This window comes from Littorina saxatilis, linkage group LG1 (assembly GCF_037325665.1).
Source record: "Littorina saxatilis isolate snail1 linkage group LG1, US_GU_Lsax_2.0, whole genome shotgun sequence".
Taxonomy (NCBI): domain Eukaryota; kingdom Metazoa; phylum Mollusca; class Gastropoda; order Littorinimorpha; family Littorinidae; genus Littorina; species Littorina saxatilis.
In genome coordinates this window covers 108,350,400-108,374,269 of record NC_090245.1, presented here as the reverse complement: position 1 = coordinate 108,374,269, position 23,870 = coordinate 108,350,400, and the positions used below count along the sequence as shown (strand labels likewise).

At 44.4% G+C, this 23,870-nt stretch overlaps 1 protein-coding gene across 1 annotated transcript in view; it reads right to left on the bottom strand.

Moving 5' to 3' along the window:
• Nucleotides 1–22,107, bottom strand: part of LOC138949573 (protein mono-ADP-ribosyltransferase PARP6-like) — a 47,356-nt gene extending 25,249 nt beyond the window's left edge. Inside the window, exons 1-10 of the mRNA XM_070321411.1 lie at nt 21,929–22,107; nt 20,762–20,866; nt 18,734–18,838; nt 17,079–17,305; nt 12,328–12,509; nt 12,083–12,149; nt 10,367–10,457; nt 7,629–7,695; nt 3,236–3,337; nt 1,290–1,436 (exon numbers count right to left, since the gene is read on the bottom strand). Coding sequence (XP_070177512.1) covers nt 1,290–1,436; nt 3,236–3,337; nt 7,629–7,695; nt 10,367–10,457; nt 12,083–12,149; nt 12,328–12,509; nt 17,079–17,305; nt 18,734–18,838; nt 20,762–20,866; nt 21,929–22,013 — 1,178 coding nt within the window. The 5' untranslated portion in view covers nt 22,014–22,107. The remainder of the gene's footprint in view (nt 1–1,289; nt 1,437–3,235; nt 3,338–7,628; nt 7,696–10,366; nt 10,458–12,082; nt 12,150–12,327; nt 12,510–17,078; nt 17,306–18,733; nt 18,839–20,761; nt 20,867–21,928) is intronic.
• Nucleotides 22,108–23,870: the final 1,763 nt, after the last annotated feature.

The window sequence follows — 23,870 nt, the reverse complement described above, 5'->3', positions numbered from 1 at the left end:
CATTTCTGTGCAGCCTTTATACTGATGAGCTGTGCGTCACATCTCTGTACAGCCTTTATAGTGATGAGCTGTGTGTCACATCTCTGTTCAGCCTTTATACTGATGAGCTGTGCATCACATCTCTGTACAGCCTTTATAGTGATGAGCTGTGTCACCCAACTGTCAGCATCATCACTATGACCTTGCAGCCTGTATAGTGATGAGCTGTGTCACCTAACTGTCAGCATCATCACTATGACCATGCAGACCTGCCATCCCTTGTGAAGCCTCAAGTTTAGCAATGTAGAAGTGTTTGGAAAGTTCAGTGCAGCAAATGGGTTCTGGTAGAGCATTTCCTCACATTCATTCCTACATCTGCATGTATGCCATCATGCACAAGAATAGGCATTTTTAATAAAGTTTCATGAGAATGGAGGAACATAAAATGCCCATTGGAGAGTATCTGCCGTGCCACTTTTCAGTGCAGATGATGTTTTATGACCGATTCTGTGACCGATTCTGTGACCGATTCTGTGACTGCCACAGAGTGGAAAGAAGAAATGAGTACCAAGACTCCCCAAAAAAGGAGAAACTGTTGCATGCTTGTAATTATTTTTGTCAGAGTAGCAATCTTTAGCTTGACGTAGCAATTTCTCTAAAAACGCAGTATGCTACGGTGAAAGCATAGCAGTTGGCAGCTCTGAGCATGACAACTGGAACATATGGTCACGTCAAATAAGCATTTACTTGAGTTCTTGTTCTAGCTGCATTTTTGTCAATTGTTTCATGTCATGTAGTTTCAATAAAATTGTGTTTAAATCAACTGGAATACACACTAACTATCACCATCATCATCATCATGACTGCCAGCTGACAAGCTACAGTTGAGTGCCAACAGACTGACTTGTCTACAAGGTTAAGAGCGACGTGTCACGTCACAGTGCAGATTGACATGTCAAGGCTAAGAACGTCACAGGGCAGATTGACATGTCTACAAGGTTAAGAGCGACGTGTCACGTCACAGTGCAGATTGACATGTCTACAAGGTTAAGAGCGACGTGTCACGTCACAGGGCAGACTGACATGTCTACAAGGTTAAGAGTGACGTGTCGCATCACAGTGCAGATTGACATGTCAAGGCTAAGAACGTCACAGGGCAGATTGACATGTCTACAAGGTTAAGAGCGACGTGTCACGTCACAGTGCAGATTGACATGTCTACAAGGTTAAGAGCGACGTGTCACGTCACAGTGCAGATTGACATGTCTACAAGGTTAAGAGTGACGTGTCACATCACAAGGCAGACTGACCCGCTGTGGTTGGAGGCTAGGAGATTGGACGCCTCCATCAGGTTGTAGTTGGTGTTGGTCAGCGCGTGGCGTGACTCCGACTCCCCGAACCCCATCTCCAGCAAGTGGCTCAACTTCTTGCTTCCATCATCCCTGACATCCGCCACCCTGCACACACACACAGCCCTGGTCATTACACGCACACACGACGCACACACACACACACGCACATACACACACACACACACACCGCACAACAAACCCTGGTTATTGCACACACACACATGCACATCCCTGGTCATTACACACACACAAACAACCCTGGTCATTACACACACATACACACAGCCCTGGTTATTGCACACACACACACACACACACAGCCCTGAAAACAAGTAGACTACTCTTTGTGCAAAAACATGTTCATTTTGAATGACACACCTACCCTGAGAGACGGACAGGAACGATTACCCTGAGAGACCGACAGGAACGCTTACCCTGAGAGACGGACAGGAACGCTTACCCTGAGAGACTGACAGGAACGCTTACTCTGAGAGACCGACAGGAACGCTTACCCTGAGAGACTGACAGGAACGCTTACTCTGAGAGACCGACAGGAACGCTTACCCTGAGAGACTGACAGGAACGCTTACTCTGAGAGACCGACAGGAACGCTTACCCTGAGCATAGACCATTTATCCTGGACCGCCAACTAGCTCTCTCTCCACTCTTTCTCTCTCTTACGAGGTAGCGGCCTCTCGCATTTAGGAACCTACGCTTACAATCAATCAATATGAGGCTTATAATAATAATAATAATACTATAAAGTGCATTTATATTGCGCCTATCCCTTACAAAAAATACAAAAAACTTTGGCTCTAAGCGCATTACAACATGTGTAGGGACTTGGTACAATCAAGTCTGACAAATACAATAACACAATATACAGTCGGTCTCTTAGGTAAAACTGGGAAAAGCAGCTTCGACATTTAAACACTGCTACTAAAAAAATCCTCTAACAATGCATACTGCTTTACAATATGCATTTATGTATAAATATAGTTAAAGAACATCGAGTTAATAGGAATTAGAAAAGGTTCTTATGATAAAACTATCTAGCGTATTCCGTGGGTACAGTTCTAAGCGCAGGGATTTTTTTTATATTTTTTTTTATTTTATGCAATTTATACCGCGCACATATTTAAGGCGCAGGGATTTATTTATGCCGTAGGAGATGGAATTTTTTTACACAATACATCACGCATTCACACCGGCCAGCAGATCGCAGCCATTTCGGCGCATATCCTACTTTTCACGGCCTATTATTCCAAGTCACACGGGTATTTTGGTGGACATTTTTATCTATGCCTATACAATTTTGCCAGGAAAGACCCTTTTGTCAATCGTGGGATCTTTAACGTGCATACCCCAATGTAGTGTACACGAAGGGACCTCGGTTTTTCGTCTCATCCGAAAGACTAGCACTTGAACCCACCACCTAGGTTAGGAAAGGGGGGAGAAAATTGCTAACGCCCTGACCCAGGGTCGAACTCGCAACCTCTCGCTTCCGAGCGCAAGTGCGTTACCACTCGGCCACCCAGTCTTACATGGCCTTTCAGAAATCAGGGGGATGTCATATCCGGTGTCGATTGTAAACATGGACGAAGTTGCCGAGGTAAGTTCTGAAAATGATAAAATAAACTCAGCTAAAGTGCATATGGAACATGTTTTTCAATGAGTTTTGTTAAGTTTAGTTTGGAGTTTTGGAAAATCTAGTTCATTGTCACCTCCCATTGTCACAAATAACTGGAGCGTGCTTTCTTTTCACTGTCTTCGAATCGCTGGCCTTTCAAACCGGACGCTAAGCGCCCCTGAAAGTCGAGCGTCGTAACCTCGAAGGGTCACGTGACGAGTTGGCGGTCCAGGCTATTTGGTCTATGCTCTGAGAGACTGACAGGAATGCTTACCCTGAGAGACCGACAGGAACGCTGCCCGAGCGACGCAGGTTGGTCTGTAGCACCTTGTTATCCGTCCTGTGCCACAGCTCCTTCAGGAACAACATCAGGATGCTGCAACATACATTGCACACTCTTCCAGACCTCCCATCCCTTATGAAGCCTTAAGGCAATGTGAGGCTCTAAAATTATCAAAATTAAACTTGGAGAATACATGAAATAACTTAGTTTTCTGGGTAGTTATTGAAGTGAATAATGAAAATAAATGAAAAATGTGTGAAAACTAATGGACATAGACAGCCGTTGCTATGAAAACTGGCATAAACAGCGCCATATTGGATTTCTAGGAAGCGGTTTTACAGCAACATGAATATGCGGTTAAAAATTCATTAATCTTTATTACAAAAATCATTCAAATTTAACTGTAGTCTTTTTTCAAAAAATCGTTCTATATGATTGTAGATATGTCATATGTATACTTGTGCCAAATATTATGCATTTCTGATGTGTGATGTTGCTGTAAAACCGTTTCCCAGAAATCCATCATGGCAGCTGTTTCTATAGCAACGGTAGTCTATGCCTGTTAGTATTCATACTTTTTTCATTCAGTTTTATACGTCACTTCAAGAACTACCAAAAAAACTAGGTTATTCCATGTATTCTCAAAGTTTAATTTCAGTGCCGCACATTGCCTTTAGTGTAACAATCTAGATTTATTTGGAATTTTCTGCAAATGGTGTTGAAGTGTAGCATTGTCTAAAAATGTATTCGCACATCAACATTTAATGATTAATGCTATCTTGCACATCCCCATTTTATGATTAATGCTATCTCACTCATCCCCATTTTATGATTAATGCTATATCGCAAATTTAAACAAAATCGTTACAGCGTAAAAATTTCTCTTAAAACGTAGCATGCAACAGTTACAGTGGGCAGCTCTGCTGTTCTGCGTTCCTGGGACACTGTTCGGTAACTATCTACGCTGCTGGTCACTGTTGGGTAACTATCTACGCTGCTGGTCACTGTTGGGTAACTATCTACGCTGCTGGTCACTGTTGGGTAACTATCTACGCTGCTGGTCACTGTTGGGTAACTATCTACGCTGCTGGTCACTGTTGGGTAACTATCTACGCTGCTGGTCACTGTTGGGTAACTATCTACGCTGCTGGTCACTGTTGGGTAACTATCTACGCTGCTGGTCACTGTTGGGTAACTATCTACGCTGCTGGTCACTGTTGGGTAACTATCTACGCTGCTGGTCACTGTTGGGTAACTATCTACGCTGCTGGTCACTGTTGGGTAACTATCTACGCTGCTGGTCACTGTTGGGTAACTATCTACGCTGCTGGTCACTGTTGGGTAACTATCTACGCTGCTGGTCACTGTTGGGTAACTATCTACGCTGCTGGTCACTGTTGGGTAACTATCTACGCTGCTGGTCACTGTTGGGTAACTATCTACGCTGCTGGTCACTGTTGGGTAACTATCTACGCTGCTGGTCACTGTTGGGTAACTATCTACGCTGCTGGTCACTGTTGGGTAACTATCTACGCTGCTGGTCACTGTTGGGTAACTATCTACGCTGCTGGTCACTGTTGGGTAACTATCTACGCTGCTGGTCACTGTTGGGTAACTATCTACGCTGCTGGTCACTGTTGGGTAACTATCTACGCTGCTGGTCACTGTTGGGTAACTATCTACGCTGCTGGTCACTGTTGGGTAACTATCTACGCTGCTGGTCAGATTTTGTGTGTCTGCTTTACATCCACTAGATCAAACATTTTCTCTGTTCATCATTCATTCTCACTCTGTTTTAACATCTGGCCCAGACAGTACTGGTGACTGTGGAAGAAATGCTCATTGACCTAAGGTGACTTCCTTCCCGTGCTAAGATGACTTCCTTCCACCCAGGATGTACACGCAATAAGGCATCCTTCACTAGAACCAGCACAGACCCACCCAGGATGTACATGCAATAAGGCATCCTTCACTAGAACCAGCACAGACCCACCCAGGATGTACATGCAATAAGCCAACCTTCACTAGAACCAGCACAGACCCACCCAGGATGTACATGCAATAAGCCATCCTTCACTAGAACCAGCACAGACCCACCCAGGATGTACATGCAATAAGGCATCCTTCACTAGAACCAGCACAGACCCACCCAGGATGTACATGCAATAAGGCATCCTTCACTAGAACCAGCACAGACCCACCCAGGATGTACACGCAATAAGGCAACCTTCACTAGAACCAGCACAGACCCACACAGGATGTACACGCAATAAGGCATCCTTCACTAGAACCAGCACAGACCCACCCAGGATGTACACGAAATAAGGCAACCTTCACTAGAACCAGCACAGACCCACCCAGGATGTACACGAAATAAGGCAACCTTCACTAGAACCAGCACAGACCCACCCAGGATGTACACGCAATAAGCCAACCTTCACTAGAACCAGCACAGACCCACCCAGGATGTACACGCAATAAGGCATCCTTCACTAGAACCAGCACAGACCCACCCAGGATGTACACGAAATAAGGCAACCTTCACTGGACCCTGCACAGACCCACCCAGGATGTACACGCAATAAGCCATCCTTCACTGGACCCTGCACAGACCCACCCAGGATGTACACGCAATAAGCCATCCTTCACTAGAACCAGCACAGACCCACCCAGGATGTACACGCAATAAGGCATCCTTCACTAGAACCAGCACAGACCCACCCAGGATGTACACGCAATAAGCCATCCTTCACTAGAACCAGCACAGACCCACCCAGGATGTACACGCAATAAGCCATCCTTCACTAGAACCAGCACAGACCCACCCAGGATGTACACACAATAAGGCATCCTTCATGTGAACCAGCTCAGATCCACCCAGGATGTACACGCAATAAGCCATCCTTCACTAGAACCAGCACAAACCCACCCAGGATGTACACGCAATAAGCCATTCTTCACTAGACCCTGCACAGACCCACCCAGGATGTACACGCAATAAGCCATCCTTCACTAGACCCTGCACAGACCCACCCAGGATGTACACACAATAAGGCATCCTTCATGTGAACCAGCTCAGATCCACCCAGGATGTATACGCAATAAGACATCCTTCACTAGAACAAGCACAGACCCACCCAGGATGTACACGCAATAAGCCATCCTTCATTAGAACAAGCACAGACCCACCCAGGATGTACACGCAATAAGGCATCCTTCACTAGAACCAGCACAGACCCACCCAGGATGTACACGCAATAAGGCATCCTTCACTAGAACCAGCACAGACCCACCCAGGATGTACACGCAATAAGCCATCCTTCACTAGAACCAGCACAGACCCACCCAGGATGTACACGCAATAAGGCATCCTTCACTAGAACCAGCACAGACCCACCCAGGATGTACACGCAATAAGGCATCCTTCACTAGAACCAGCACAGACCCACCCAGGATGTACACGCAATAAGCCATTCTTCACTAGACCCTGCACAGACCCACCCAGGATGTACACGCAATAAGCCAACCTTCACTAGAACCAGCACAGACCCACCCAGGATGTACACGCAATAAGCCATCCTTCACTAGAACCAGCACAGACCCACCCAGGATGTACACGCAATAAGCCAACCTTCACTAGAACCAGCACAGACCCACCCAGGATGTACACGCAATAAGCCATCCTTCACTAGAACCAGCACAGACCCACCCAGGACGTACACGCAATAAGCCAACCTTCACTAGAACCAGCACAGACCCACCCAGGATGTACACGCAATAAGCCATCCTTCACTAGAACCAGCACAGACCCACCCAGGATGTACACGCAATAAGCCATTCTTCACTAGAACCAGCACAGACCCACCCAGGATGTACACGCAATAAGCCATCCTTCACTAGAACCAGCACAGACCCACCCAGGATGTACACACAATAAGCCATTCTTCACTAGAACCAGCACAGACCCACCCAGGATGTACATGCAATAAGCCATCCTTCACTAGAACCAGCACAGACCCACCCAGGATGTACATGCAATAAGGCATCCTTCACTAGAACCAGCACAGACCCACCCAGGATGTACATGCAATAAGGCATCCTTCACTAGAACCAGCACAGACCCACCCAGGATGTACATGCAATAAGGCATCCTTCACTAGAACCAGCACAGACCCACCCAGGATGTACATGCAATAAGCCATCCTTCACTAGAACCAGCACAGATCCACCCAGGATGTACACGCAATAAGCCATCCTTCCACTTGGACTCATACCAAACTCAACAGTCTGACTGTTTCCTGAGCAGAGCGTGAGTTTTTGGATGAATTTATTTTGCATTCCCCTAACTCCGTCTCTAGAGTGAGAAGAACAAACTAAAACCCACTTTTTCATCTGCACGGCGATCCCGCACTCCTTCTTGTTGGGCTGGAACACCTCCACCTTGGGCGGCTCTGCAACAGTGGTACACACTACAGTGGAAACCTCATTTTAGACTCCCCAATTTTAGACTCCCCAATTAAAGACTCCCTAATTCAAAACTCCCCAATTAATGACTCCCTAATTGACTCCCCAATGTAAGACTCCCCAATTAAAGACTCCCCAATTTAAGACTCCCCAATTAAAGACTCCCCAAGTTAAGACTCCCCAATTGAATACTCCCCAATTAAAGACTCCCCAATTAATGACTCCCCAATTGACTCCCCAATTCAAGACTCTCCAATTCAAGACTCCCCAAGTTAAGACTCTCCAATTTAAGACTCCCATTAAAGACTCCCCAATTTAAGACTCCCCAATTTAAGACTCCCCAATTAAAGACTCCCCAATGTAAGACTCCCCAATTAAAGACTCCCCAATTTAAGACTCCCCAATTAAAGACTCCCCAATTTAAGACTCCCCAATTAAAGACTCCCCAATTAAAGACTCCCCAATTTAAGACTCCCCAATTAAAGACTCCCATTAAAGACTCCCCAATTTAAGACTCTCCTCTTTGAAGACCTTCCTGTTCAGACTTTCTGTTCATAGCTCTGTCAATTTACGCCTTATTTTAAGACTGCCTCCTCTTTAAGACCTGACTATCTCAGATTTGTGGAGGTCTTAACACTTTCGCGACGGGAGGTGACTATATTAGTAATAGCGCTGCAACGCCCACGGACGGGAAGTGACTATTTTAGTATTAGACATACAAGGTACACGACTCGTGATTGCTTCCCGGTTTTGGAAGCTTGCAGAAAATTGAGTTGTTTCCCTTGATACACGTGGTTTTCTCTTCCGGCTTGATCAAATTAGTGCAGATTTGCATGGTGTTTTCGAACAACAAAAATGAATCGAAGGCGAGCCTTGTCACGGGAGGAGATTCTCCGGATGTTGGATGTTGAGGATCCTGTAGATCATGATACATCGTGTCGTTTTAGCCTCAAGAAAGCGATAATAGCAGTGATATTGCGGAAGAAACAGTTCCGTTGTTGCTAGTACGAGTCGGCAACTACACGTGGTAGGGGGTGATACTGCTAGACGAACATGTATCTCGGAATCGTGCAGGAGCTATGGGGGCGTGGCAGCACTGATAACAATGGATGGCTGGAGCCTTCAAATCCTTTTGGAATTGTTCATAGGTGTACAGTTGGTACTTTGTTGTGAAAATGTGACTTATATTCAATATGGATTACCTAGACATCATTTGGTGAGTGTTACAGTTTTGCTTCATTTGAGTCAGGATGCTGTGAGTGAATGCGTGATTTGCTTGTTTTTTTCTTTGTACTGTCTCCTTATTTCTGTGTACAATGTTAACAATATTTCAGCTAATTCATAGGTTTTACACCTTGTTTGGTTATAACATTATTTATAATACTTTCTGTTAAAAAATAACTTTTAAAAAAAGCAGTGGAAAATAAAACACACACAAAAAAACGTTAAAAAACACAAATTATCCCCCTTTCACCCCCCTTTGCTAAAACAAATCGCGTGACAAACTTATAAATAGCACGACTGAACTGGGCATCCATTTTTTAATTAGTACACAAAATTTGGTGGTGATTGGACTTAATTCAAGCTTGTTAGACAGATTTCTTTACAGTTACTGATTTTTGGGAAGTTTCTTGGTGGCAAGCTTGGGCAGGCAGGACGTTAACGCCGTGGCAGTGCTAGTCACAATAGTGTTAAAGCGGGGTTACACTGTACAGCAATCACACGTCACTGTCACTGACAGTATTGTCTCATGTCTTAAAGCGGGGTTACACTGTACAGCAATCACACGTCACTGTCACTGACAGTATTGTCTCATGTCTGCCTTCATTTTAAATTCTATTACAGTGCAACCTGCCCCAGCAATACCGGCCATCTGCCTGTTACGGCCACCAGCAATACCGGCCATCTGCCTGTTACGGCCACCAGCAATACCGGCCATCTGCCTGTTACGGCCACCACAAAGGATCCCAAACAAGTTGTTTTTTCCCCATATAATTTACCTTTCCATAGCGACCACCTGTTTATAAAGACCACCTGTCTATAAAGACCACTGTTGGTCGGTTCCTCAAGTTGTCATTACAGACAAGTTTACCCTTACACGACACCAAAGTATATGCCAGGTTAGGTCACTTTTCAACAAAGGCTTTTCAAGAAGTTTGACACACACACTTTGAATTTAGCACTGATAAGTTATATGAAGTCTTATATATCGCGCGCGTATCTCCAGACTCGGACTCAAGGCGCAGAGATCTATTTATGCCGTGTGAGATGGAATTTTTTACACAATACATCACGCATTCACATCGACCAGCAGATCGCAGCCATTTCGGCGCATATCCTACTTTTCACAGCCTATTATTCCAAGTCACACGGGTATTTTGGTGGACATTTTTTATCTATGCCTATACAATTTTGCCAGGAAAGACCCTTTTGTCAATCGTGGGATCTTTAACGTGCACACCCCAATGTAGTGTACACGAAGGGACCTCGGTTTTTCGTCTCATCCGAAAGACTAGTACAGCAAACATTATTCAACAGATAGCAGTTTCTGAACTGTCAAGGTACCCCTCTACCTGAACAATAGGCTTGTCTACTCAGCTGCAGTACTTCTGTAATATTTCATCCATCTTTAATTCTTGGAGTTTTCCAAACACTCACCTGGGCAGTCCAGGTAGCTTTGATAGTTGAAGTTGAGACGTACAACCAGGGGCTCGTCCAGGTGTAACTTCCAGGCACTGGCAAGCTGGGGCTGTTTCAAACACAGAAGGAAAACATCAGCCTTGATCGTACAGATGAAACATCCAGGCACTACCAAGGACAATAAAGCCTTTTTCAAGGGACATAATTGTTTGAATTACAGGGGAATTGAGTTATCTGCTGTTAGTGTCAAGTAGGCATTGACGTTATCAATTCTGACCAACAAAATCATTACTCTATGAACATTCAAGTTAAGCCTGATCCAATAAAAGTGAACCGAGACAAGTAAATGCAAAGTACAGACTACAAGCACACAATAATATGCAAATACTGCAGGTAAAAGGCTAACCCAAGCCTGCAGAAAGCCACGTCACACAAAGTACAGACTACAAGCACACAATAATATGCAAATACTGCAGGTAAAAGGCTAACCCAAGCCTGCAGAAAGCCACGTCACACAAAGTACAGACTACAAGCACACAATAATATGCAAATACTGCAGGTAAAAGGCTAACCCAAGCCTGCAGAAAGCCACGTCACACAAAGTACAGACTACAAGCACACAATAATATGCAAATACTGCAGGTAAAAGGCTAACCCAAGCCTGCACAAAGCCACGTCACACAAAGTACAGACTACAAGCACACAATAATATGCAAATACTGCAGGTAAAAGGCTAACCCACGCCTGCAGAAAGCCACGTCACACAAAGTACAGACTACAAGCACACAATAATATGCAAATACTGCAGGTAAAAGGCTAACCCAAGCCTGCAGAAAGCCACGTCACACAAAGTACAGACTACAAGCACACAATAATATGCAAATACTGCAGGTAAAAGGCTAACCCAAGCCTGCAGAAAGCCACGTCACACAAAGTACAGACTACAAGCACACAATAATATGCAAATACTGCAGGTAAAAGGCTAACCCACGCCTGCAGAAAGCCACGTCACACAAAGTACAGACTACAAGCACACAATAATATGCAAATACTGCAGGTAAAAGGCTAACCCAAGCCTGCACAAAGCCACGTCACACAAAGTACAGACTACAAGCACACAATAATATGCAAATACTGCAGGTAAAAGGCTAACCCAAGCCTGCAGAAAGCCACGTCACACAAAGTACAGACTACAAGCACACAATAATATGCAAATACTGCAGGTAAAAGGCTAACCCAAGCCTGCACAAAGCCACGTCACACAAAGTACAGACTACAAGCACACAATAATATGCAAATACTGCAGGTAAAAGGCTAACCCAAGCCTGCACAAAGCCACGTCACACAAAGTACAGACTACAAGCACACAATAATGTGCAAATACTGCAGGTAAAAGGCTAACCCAAACCTGCAGAAAGCCACGTCACACAAACAATGATGGCGCTAGTATTTTTTAAAACCAGTACCCAAACTTTTATTATGCAAACAGTCCAGAAAAAAACCGGTAGGCTTCTCATTGGAACCAGTAAGAGTCCAACCCAGAGTACTGGTTTAATTTATTGTTTTACAAGCGAAAAAAACCGGTTGTTCTAAAAATTAACCGGTAGGTCATACCGGCAGCCTATATTTTATCGGTATTTTCTCTTTTCAACCGGTAAAATACCGGTAATTACCGGTTAACGCCAATACTGACAAAGCTACGATATAAGACACAATGCGATGGAATCTACTCACAGCCAAGTTCATTGTGTTGAGGGGAACGTGGATATCACAGTCAATTTCTCCCAGTGTTTCCAGTAACCTGAAACAACAACAACATCGCCGTCTTTCAGTCAGAACTCTGAAACACTGAAACTCATCATCAGGATCAAGTTTCACAGACTTTTCAGACATGAGGATGAAAGTCTCTGGAGTCTTTAATCAGGGGGATCTTAAAAGAGTGTTCCACTGTGCCGACATTCCCCAGGACAGTGTCCTACCTGACTGACAAATCTGGGTACACTCTCTTGTCCTCCACTGGTTTTGGATCGTCAATTCTCGTCTTGCGGTCGACACCGTCCTTCTTGTCCTTGGCTGGGAGGTCAGGGGTGGTGAAGATGTCCCTAAAGACCTGGATGTCCTGACGCAGCAAGGGGTTGATCATCGTCAGCTCCGAGCAACCCTGCAACAACAACAACAACAATGTAAAAAATCATGAAAATGTCATTACAGTAGAACCCCCTTGTTAAGACCTCCAAACATCTGAGAAAATCATGTCTGACAAGGAAGGGAGTGTCAAAATCCGGGTAAATTAGCAGAGGTTATGAACAGGAAATGTGAAAAATGAATGTTATAATCAAAATAAAAGGGAAGAAGTCCTAAACACGGGTGAGGGGGTTGTTAAAAGGGGGGTTCCACAGCACTTTGTTCACAGTCACAGTCAATGTAAGCACAGCACTTTGTTCACAGTCACAGTCAATGTAAGCACAGCACTTTGTTCACAGTCACAGTCAATGTAAGCACAGCACTTTGTTCACAGTCACAGTCAATGTAAGCACAGCACTTTGTTCACAGTCACAGTCAATGTAAGCACAGCACTTTGTTCACAGTCACAGTCAATGTAAGCACAGCACTTTGTTCACAGTCATAGTCAATGTAAGCACAGCACTTTGTTCACAGTCACAGTCAATGTAAGCACAGCACTTTGTTCACAGTCACAGTCAATGTAAGCACAGCACTTTGTTCACAGTCACAGTCAATGTAAGCACAGCACTTTGTTCACAGTCATAGTCAATGTAAGCACAGCACTTTGTTCACAGTCAGTCAATGTAAGCACAGCACTTTGTTCACAGTCACAGTCAATGTAAGCACAGCACTTTGTTCACAGTCAATGTAAGCACAGCACTTTGTTCACAGTCACAGTCAATGTAAGCACAGCACTTTGTTCACAGTCACAGTCAATGTAAGCACAGCACTTTGTTCACAGTCACAGTCAATGTAAGCACAGCACTTTGTTCACAGTCACAGTCAGTCAATGTAAGCACAGCACTTTGTTCACAGTCACAGTCAATGTAAGCACAGCACTTTGTTCACAGTCACAGTCAATGTAAGCACAGCACTGTGTTCACAGTCACAGTCAATGTAAGCACAGCACTTTGTTCACAGTCACAGTCAATGTAAGCACAGCACTTTGTTCACAGTCACAGTCAATGTAAGCACAGCACTTTGTTCACAGTCACAGTCAATGTAAGCATTGTTACACATCAATCTTCACAAACACACTCAGCAATTTCAGGTCATCTCTTGCCCTATTCCCATTAAATTGACAATGTGCTAATGCCCCTAATTTTCCTTGTTCTTGAGTCTTTACACCCCCGGTATAGGGGTGTGTATAGGATTCGGTCGATGTGTTTGTTTGTTTGTTTGTTTGTGTTCGCATATAGATCTCAAGAATGAACGGACCGATCGTCACCAAACTTGGTGAACAGGTTCTATACATTCCTGAGACAGTCCTTACAAAAATTGGGACCAGTCAAACACACGGTTAGGGAGTTATTGGTGGATTAAGATTCTACAAGGACTTATAGAGGGACATATTAATGGTCAAAGGGAAATAACCTTCTCAGTTGGTGGAAGTGAGAATGGTTATTTCCCTTTGACCAACGGGGGTGTTTTTCCTACCTCGAAGGAATTTCTTGTTAAGTCTTAAATTTGTTTATTCAAAAAAAAAATACAATGGTAAGCTTTGTCTCTTGTTTGTCCAGGTGTGACTGTCAACCACTGCTTGCTTATCTTACTGTAACAAACAGCAATTGCCTGTAGCTTGCTTATCTTATTGTAACAAACAGCAATTGCCTGTAGCTTGCTTATCTTATTGTAACAAACAGCAATTGCCTGTAGCTTGCTTATCTTATTGTAACAAACAGCAATTGCCTGTAGCTTGCTTATCTTATTGTAACAAACAGCAATTGCCTGTAGCTTGCTTATCTTATTGTAACAAACAGCAATTGCCTGTAGCTTGCTTATCTTATTGTAACAAACAGCAATTGCCTGTAGCTTGCTTATCTTATTGTAACAAACAGCAATTGCCTGTAGCTTGCTTATCTTATTGTAACAAACAGCAATTGCCTGTAGCTTGCTTATCTTATTGTAACAAACAGCAATTGCCTGTAGCTTGCTTATCTTATTGTAACAAACAGCAATTGCCTGTAGCTTGCTTATCTTATTGTAACAAACAGCAATTGCCTGTAGCTTGCTTATCTTATTGTAACAAACAGCAATTGCCTGTAGCTTGCTTATCTTATTGTAACAAACAGCAATTGCCTGTAGCTTGCTTATCTTATTGTAACAAACAGCAATTGCCTGTAGCTTGCTTATCTTATTGTAACAAACAGCAATTGCCTGTAGCTTGCTTATCTTATTGTAACAAACAGCAATTGCCTGTAGCTTGCTTATCTTATTGTAACAAACAGCAATTGCCTGTAGCTTGCTTATCTTATTGTAACAAACAGCAATTGCCTGTAGCTTGCTTATCTTATTGTAACAAACAGCAATTGCCTGTAGCTTGCTTATCTTATTGTAACAAACAGCAATTGCCTGTAGCTTGCTTATCTTATTGTAACAAACAGCAATTGCCTGTAGCTTGCTTATCTTATTGTAACAAACAGCAATTGCCTGTAGCTTGCTTATCTTATTGTAACAAACAGCAATTGCCTGTAGCTTGCTTATCTTATTGTAACAAACAGCAATTGCCTGTAGCTTGCTTATCTTATTGTAACAAACAGCAATTGCCTGTAGCTTGCTTATCTTATTGTAACAAACAGCAATTGCCTGTAGCTTGCTTATCTTAATGTAACAAACAGCAATTGCCTGTAGCTTGCTTATCTTACTGTAACAAACAGCAATTGCCTGTAGCTTGCTTATCTTATTGTAACAAACAGCAATTGCCTGTAGCTTGCTTATCTTACTGTAACAAACAGCAATTGCCTGTAGCTTGCTTATCTTATTGTAACAAACAGCAATTGCCTGTAGCTTGCTTATCTTACTGTAACAAACAGCAATTGCCTGTAGCTTGCTTATCTTATTGTAACAAACAGCAATTGCCTGTAGCTTGCTTATCTTACTGTAACAAACAGCAATTGCCTGTAGCTTGCTTATCTTATTGTAACAAACAGTAATTGCCTGTAGCTTAGTGTACATATGTACAGCAGTACACAAGCAAGAAAATAAATGAAAATGAACTGTGACAAACAGGCAACACATCTATACAATGTGGGGCAAAGAGATCAAAGCGTGTGGCATTTGCTGGCAAGAGCCCAACTGATTCATGTATGTACTCTACATCTTCAGTCAATCTGCACAGGGGTTGCCATTGAATGCTGGTCACATGTTTTGAGAATTGCTTTGCATTATGGGTCAAATTGTTTGCTCTACAGTGGAACACCCCTTTTACCACCTTCAACAATCTGAGAAAATAGGTCTTAAAATGGAGGTAAATTAAAAGAGGATATGAACAGAACATCTGAGAAAAGTTGGTCTTAGAAAGGAGGAAGTCTTAAATTGGGGGGGGGGTCTTAAAAGGGGGGTTCCACTGTATTACATGTACCAGATATTGTGTGAGATCTGAACCAAGGGTTATGAGCCATTCAGTGTATTTCAGTGCTGGAGCCTTTACCTCACATAGATTGTGAGTCAGCTTTGAAACATGACAAGACATCAGTCATGAGGACTAAAGTTATACGAAATCAGCAATAACATTGTTTAAATAAAATAAAGTCTGTTAATGATTTTCCTCCAATGTAAGCAAGTTAACATCACACCGTTATAGTCTGCCTGGTAGAAAGCAACTGCAAACACACTATTGCCCATCCACAAACAGAAATAATTTGAACAAGAACAGACAATACATGTTTCTCTCTCTCTCTCATAGAGACTGAAAACACAATAGCTGTTAATATCTGAGAAACAATAGAAGCGCTCTAAAGGCCTTCGCCGTGTCAATTAGAGTAGGTGAGAGCTATGCAGAACCAACATTCTGGCACCTATGGCCCTGTGTTAGGGAGGCTCACGCTCACCTATGGCCCTGTGTCAGGGAGGCTCACGCTCACCTATAGCCCTGTGTTAGAGAGGCTCACGCTCACCTATGGCCCTGTGTTAGGGAGGCTCACGCTCACCTATGGCCCTGTGTTAGGGAGGCTCACGCTCACCTATGGCCCTGTGTTAGGGAGGCTCACGCTCACCTATGGCCCTGTGTTAGGGAGGCTCACGCTCACCTATGGCCATGTGTTAGGGAGGCTCACGCTCACCTATGGCCCTGTGTTAGGGAGGCTCACGCTCACCTATGGCCCAGTGTCAGGGAGGCTCACGCTCACCTATGGCCCTGTGTTAGGGAGGCTCACGCTCACCTATGGCCCTGTGTTAGGGAGGCTCACGCTCACCTATGGCCCTGTGTTAGGGAGGCTCACGCTCACCTATGGCCCTGTGTTAGGGAGGCTCACGCTCACCTATGGCCCTGTGTTAGGGAGGCTCACGCTCACCTATGGCCCTGTGTGTATTTGTATGTGTGAAGTTAATTTGTATTCCATGATTGTAAACCATGTGGATGTTTTATGTGATGTTCATGCACTTGTATTGTAAAATCTCCAAAAATATGATTTAAAATTTTTTTTTCCTGACACCTGAGAGAATAACAAGCATTGAAATCAACAAGCGACTTTCATCCTTAAAACATTTGTCTCTAGTCCAATCTCACCGTGTCGGGGTGGTCTGGTTTGTTCATCTCCTCGTAAAACTCCACGGGGTCAAAGTCAAAGTTGTCCTCATCATCCTCTGACGAGGGCTGCGACTCGCAGTCAGTGTAATCAAGGTCAGAGTTGCCGCTGCTCACCACGATGACCTCTGAGGTCAGCGCCACCTCCGTTCGGACATCACTGACCAATCCGCTGTTGTTTTCCATCTTTTGCTGCTTCTGTGTCAGCTCTGTGAAGGAAAAGTTGAACACATCAATTTGTTATCCTTATCCAGCCCTGAAAGTCCAACAAATGGTGTACTCAGCTTTGGCTAGTTATTCTAAAAAAAGTACTAGCCAGAGAGCAAACTTTACTAGCCAAACCAACAAATTGTTTCAACAACTTTAATCGCATTTGGCGAGTGGATTAACATTTCCACTCATCAGTAACATGTTTCTACTCGCCATAGCGAGTAAAATACTCACCACTTTCAGGCCTGTTATCCCTTTAGGTGACTTCCAGGGTAACTTGTTGAGCAACAAACCGTTCAATAAACAACAAGGAAGAAGAACAACAACAAACAATGTGTGCATGTGTAGTGTATTCATGTATACATCAAGGGCACATTGTAAGTTGTCAATTCAGGTAAAACAGGCAACGCTTTATGTACAAATATTGACTGGCAGCGAACAGGTTAAATTAGCACCCAACACATCAATTTGTAATCCTCATCCTTTTAAATGATCAAATAACACTGACAAATGATATATCACCCATTGCAGTAAGCCACAACAACAGATGTTAACTCCTGACGGTGAGCATTTGAATATATATCAACCTCTTAAGGTTCTTACTTGAATCTCACAGCAAAAAGGCCCTTACCTATAGTATTAGTACACATACATAGTTAAGAACAAATAAAAAAGCCTAAGAAGTGTCCAACTATAAAAAACGAGGGGACGGTTGGCGATTGTTTATTGTTATCATCATTTGAACTTGTGACTCTAGAATCACAAGTCTACCACCTGAGCTACCCGGGACCCTAGGTTCACAAGTCCAGTGGTCTACCACCTGAGCTACCCGGGACCCTATGATCACAAGTCCAGTGGTCTACCACCTGAGCTACCTGGGACCCTATGATCACAAGTCCAGTGGTCTACCACCTGAGCTACCCGGGACCCTATGATCACAAGTCCAGTGGTCTACCACCTGAGCTACCCGGGACCCTATGATCACAAGTCCAGTGGTCTACCACCTGAGCTACCCGGGACTCTATGATCACAAGTGCAGTGCTCTACGAACTGAGCTACCCGGGACCCTATGATCACAAGTGCAGTGCTCTACCAACTGAGCTACCCGGGACCCTATGATCACAAGTCCAGTGGTCTACCACCTGAGCTACCCGGGACCCTATGATCACAAGTCCAGTGGTCTACCACCTGAGCTACCTGGGACCCTATGATCACAAGTGCAGTGCTCTACCAACTGAGCTACCCGGGACCCTACGATCACAAGTCCAGTGGTCTACCACCTGAGCTACCTGGGACCCTAGGATCACAAGTCCAGTGGTCTACCACCTGAGCTACCTGGCCCCGTGTGTCTCTCTCTCTCTCTCTTTGGGTAATAAAGTTTTCGAGTTCTCTCGCTCTCTCTCTGTCTTCTCTTCATCAGTTCTTACCAGCACCAATGGCAGGCAGCAGGTCGGGCAAGGGCAGACAACTCATGGCAACTTGGGCTGGTGGCGGTCCGCCTTTCTCCCACACTTGCTGGCAGTAGCAGTTCTCTGAAGGAATGGGAGAATGTTAGAACAACAGAATAACCCCCGAGAATGGAGTATGGCTGCTTGATTGGCAGGCAAAAAATGGTGATGCATGTAAAAACACACTCATGTAAAACTCGAGTGTACGTGGGAGTTGCAGCCAATGAATGTAGAAGAAGAACAACAACAGAACACTGAACGTTTTCACAGCCTCACTGCGCTTATCACAGACATATATATGCTTCTTGCTGTTGAAAAAACATGCAGTTGGTAAGATAATGCATGTTAGTTTCATTACAATATCTACATATATTGCTATTTCATATGTTACATGGATTTCCATTGGTCAATTGGGCAAAAATGAGCTCAGTGCAAAAGTGATATCGACGACATTTCCGTCAATATCAGTTTTGATATCGACAACCTCTTTATTGCTTCCCCACTTCAAAAACAAAAACACCTAAATTTAAAAACAAACAAATATATATAAATATGAAAATGTAATTATCCCAGAATTTAGTTGAGCAAGTGACTAAAGACTTTTTGAAAGGAAAGACATTTTAAAATACTAAAAAGTACAAGAAAAGAGTGAACAAAAAGAAATAATAATCAGAGGGAGGAATATGGAACAGCCAAAACTGAGACAAATACTTTTGTAATTTCTTTACAGAAAATACAAAATGTCCAGAGAATTAGCAATATATCTAACATTGACTGACTGTGTGATGACATCTTCTGCCATTGGTCTGTTTTGACAGTGATATCAAAATCGAGACCGGAGTCACTGTCTCAACAGACCATAGCAGAAGATATCATCACACAGTCCGTCAATATTGGGTACTACGATCTCATCAGATAAGAAAAAAATCCCAAAGCAGCAACAAAGAGAACTAACTGCGGACAGCTGTTTGCCCAGAATTTGTTTCATTTTCATTTTCATCACTTTGTCAGGTTGCTTTCTCCCAGTGGAAAGTTGGCAGCAACAGAGTTGCGCTACCCAGGAGAGCATGCATGTTTAGGTGTAATCAGCCATTTCTGGCAGAATGACCGAGGTCTTTTACGTGCCACAGTGGTGACATCAAGTGTGCAGAATGACCGAGGTCTTTTACGTGCCACAGTGGTGACATCAAGTGTGCAGAATGACCGAGGTCTTTTACGTGCCACAGTGGTGACATCAAGTGTGCACATGGACACTGTCTGTGAGTCTGTATGCTAATGACCCGTGTCCGGCCCATATTCAAACCCATGACCCTAGGATCACAAGTGCAGTGCTCTACCAACTGAGCTACCTGGGACCCTAGGATCACAAGTGCAGTGCTCTACCAACTGAGCTACCTGGGACCCTAGGATCACAAGTGCAGTGCTCTACCAACTGAGCTACCTGGGACCCTAGGATCACAAGTGCAGTGCTCTACCAACTGAGCTACCTGGGACCCTAGGATCACAAGTGCAGTGCTCTACTAACTGAGCTACCGACAAGGAAAGGATGTTGAAGTAAGACGACAGATCCCGAGGCTGCGTGTACTGCAGTCCTGCAGAAGTTTTCACTGGCAGCAAACAAGACAGTGCAAGCTGCTAGCCATGACACACCTGCCTGTGTACGACACACCTGCCTGTGTACCCTCTGTCACGCAGGAGGAGGCCCCACATTTGTCACCAGTGATGTCAAAACTTGCCTGTTGTACCATCCCGTAATCAGCACACCAACACCGGAAAACGTATACTAGACTTTATCTTAGGCGTATTTTGTGCGTGTGTTGCGTATTTGCGTACCGATAATAATTTGGCGTACAAAATACGCCCAAATCGTAATGGTAAACAGGTCTGTATATACTTCAGTCAGATAGATGTAAACCTGTGCAATGTTAAAAAGAGAACAGGTTGTATCCCATGCCCCCCCCCCCCCCCCCCCCCCACTGTACCATTAGTGTAGTGATGAACACACACCTGGGTAATCGTCTGACGCGATATAGGTGATGCTGCAGATACTGTTGCTGGTGGCTGAGATCCACCGGAACTTCAGTGTGTTGTCCTGCGGTTGCAGGCAGAAATCTGAAACATCACATTCACCTATAGGGCTGAAGACGGAGGTGTGGAGCCTGCATGGCGCCTCTCGAACAAATCACTGTACCACGCATTATCTGCCATCACGACACTTGGAGACATTCACCTACTTTTTTGTTGTTGTAAACTCTGACCTCGTATAGAACTTCTCTTTTTCTTTTTTTAACCATACAAAAAATGCACACTAAAACACGGTATCTCAGAACCATTCATGCTGTAACGCATGATAAAAAATAAGCATTCACCGAATCACTCTGTTCGTGTTCCAGGGTTCAGCCTGTTGACTTCAAATTGATTTCTTGAATAACCAATCCAGGTTTCCCAATTGCTTCGTTTCCGGCCGATTTATGTGGAGCACGAGATGCGCACAAAAAATATTGGCGGTCTAGAAGTGTCGTCTGCGCAATGATCGCGGCGGCTTTCTTGACCGCCATGGACGACCACGCACGTTGTGAGACGTCATTCGTTAGACTTCAATAACCACCATTACACTACTCTGCCATGCGAGGAGTATGCATTCGAGGAGTATACACTCTACCTTATTAAACAATCTGCCATACAAGGAGTATATTATCATGATACACACATTATACTCTATACCTGCCATATATTGCACAGGCTGACAGAACCATGCATTTACACTGATATCACACAGGCTGGCAGTGGCACACAAGGAGTATGCACTCAACCGTATTACACACTAAGCTATACAAGAAGTACACACTCTGCCATACGTACTGCAAACGTGCGCTCTGCCATACAAGAAGAGCACACTGCCAAATGTGTTAAGTGCGCTCTCTGCCACTGCCAGTGCCACATTGGCACAGACGAGGCATGCATCAGACCAACACTCTCTTCCGTCCTCACCCAAACAGGAAATAGGCAAACTTGGCCAAGCGTACGGCAAAGTATATTTCAGACGAGCAATTTCTGTCTTTACTGAGAGTTATTCGCGTTGATAATACCATCCAATACCAAATAGTGCCGTAGTAAAGATTCCCGGAACCTCATGAAACAGTCCTGAACAGGCTGAAGAAAACTATCACCTACCTGAAAACACGAACTGGTCGGTGATACAACCGTCTAGCTTCATACACTCTGCAGCGTCTGATTGGAAAGTTTCAATACGATCCATAATCTTCCTGCTTTTGACACACGGACGTGTGCAAACTTCCTGGTTTGGGTGAACATACAACTGTTTTCCTGCAAACACTTTCGCTTTGTGTTGAAATCACACTAATACCCACAATGCTCACTAGACTCTATTTTTAGCCTAACAACTTACAGTCTTGGTCAGCCCTCTCGCCTTCCAATCAGCGCTTGTTGGTGGAGTCTGGGGGGGGGGGGGTCTGACTAATTACTACGCGACCGCACGCGACCACACGCGACCTTGCACTACCTTGCGCGACCTCAAACTAAAGCATGTACATGTAATATTTTTATATATATATATATATACGACTTGTGTCTGTCTGTCTGTGTGTGTGTGTGTGTGTGTGTGTGTGTGTGTGTGTGTGTGTGTGTGTGTGTGTGTGTGTGTGTGTGTGTGTGTGTGTCCGCGATGCACGGCCAAAGTTCTCGGTGGATCTTTTTCAAATTTGGAGACCGTATTCAGACCTATTCAGCTACACCCCGGACACAACCTCATCGATGAGATATTTCAACACGTGCTCTCAGCGCTCAGCGCTGAACCGATTTTGGTTTTTCTCTGGATCCATTCCCAGTAACTCTTCCTTATCTTCTCCAGTGTTTTCAGCCGCGATTATCTCCCTTCTTCCACCCGGCATAGCCGGGTCCCCGGCGCAGCCGGGTATTCGGCTCGACTTCTTCCCGGCGCAGCCGTACCCGGCGAAGCGGGTATTCATCTAGTTAGTCATAACTTGACTAAATGTAAAAAGAACATCAGCATGTTAAACAACAACAACAACAACAACACATGATTCTGCGCGTGTGTGTGTGTGCCGTGTGTGTGTGTGTGTGTGTGTGTGTGTGTGTGTGTGTGCGTCAGTGTGTGTTGGCGTGCGTTCCGGTGTACGTGCGTGTGTTTGTTTGTGTGTGTGTGTGTGTGTGTGTGTGTGTGTGTGTGTGTGTGTGTGTGTGTGTGAATGTGTGTGGGCGTTCGTTCCGCCGTGTGTGTGTGTGTGTGTGTGTGTGTGTGTGTGTGTGTGTGTGTGTGTGTGCGTCAGTGTGTGTGGGCGTGCGTTCCGGCGTACGTGCGTGCGTGCGCGCGTATATGTGTGTGTGTGTGTGTGTGTGTGTGTGCATGTGTGTGCATGTGTGTGTGTGTGTGTTTGTTTGTGTGTGGGTGTGTTTGTGTGTGCGTGACTGAGCGGCCAACTTGTACAACATCAAGTCAATTGCATGTGTGCTTGTGTGTGTGTGTGTGTGTGTGTGTGTGTGCGTGCGTGTGTGTGTGTGTGTGTGTGTGTGTGTGTGTGTGTGTGTGTGTGTGTGTGCGTGAGCAGCCAGCATGTACAACAACAACAACAACAACAACAACAAGTCAATGTCACACTTTCGGCAAAATTGTCTCGTGTCTGGACTGAATATAGTATGTATAGGCGACATGTAATATTTCTTTGGGACCAACTTGAAGTCAATAAGGGCATTATGACAAATGAAGTGCCTCATCTACAATTTGGCTTGTCATTTCAACAAGGGCGATTTCAATCGTGTCAACTTGAGTGCTCGCGTAACAGTAGGATGGGGGTTGGGTTCCATGCCTATTGGACCGTTTGAAACCCTACTGGCCGAAACCCTACTGGCCGAAACCCTACTACAGCACGGTGTGTCAACTGTTTCCGTTCATCGTAACACCGGACATAAACAATAGGCCCTCGTGGTTATAGACGCGAAATCCAGAGTACTAAGGCCAAAAAAAAAAAATTGTCTGTTTCTGGTCACCCGACCGACCCTAAATTTCGGCGCCGACCCTAAACTTTTTTTTTCCAAACTCAAAAATTTTTATTTATTTTTTGGTGGTAAAGGGCAG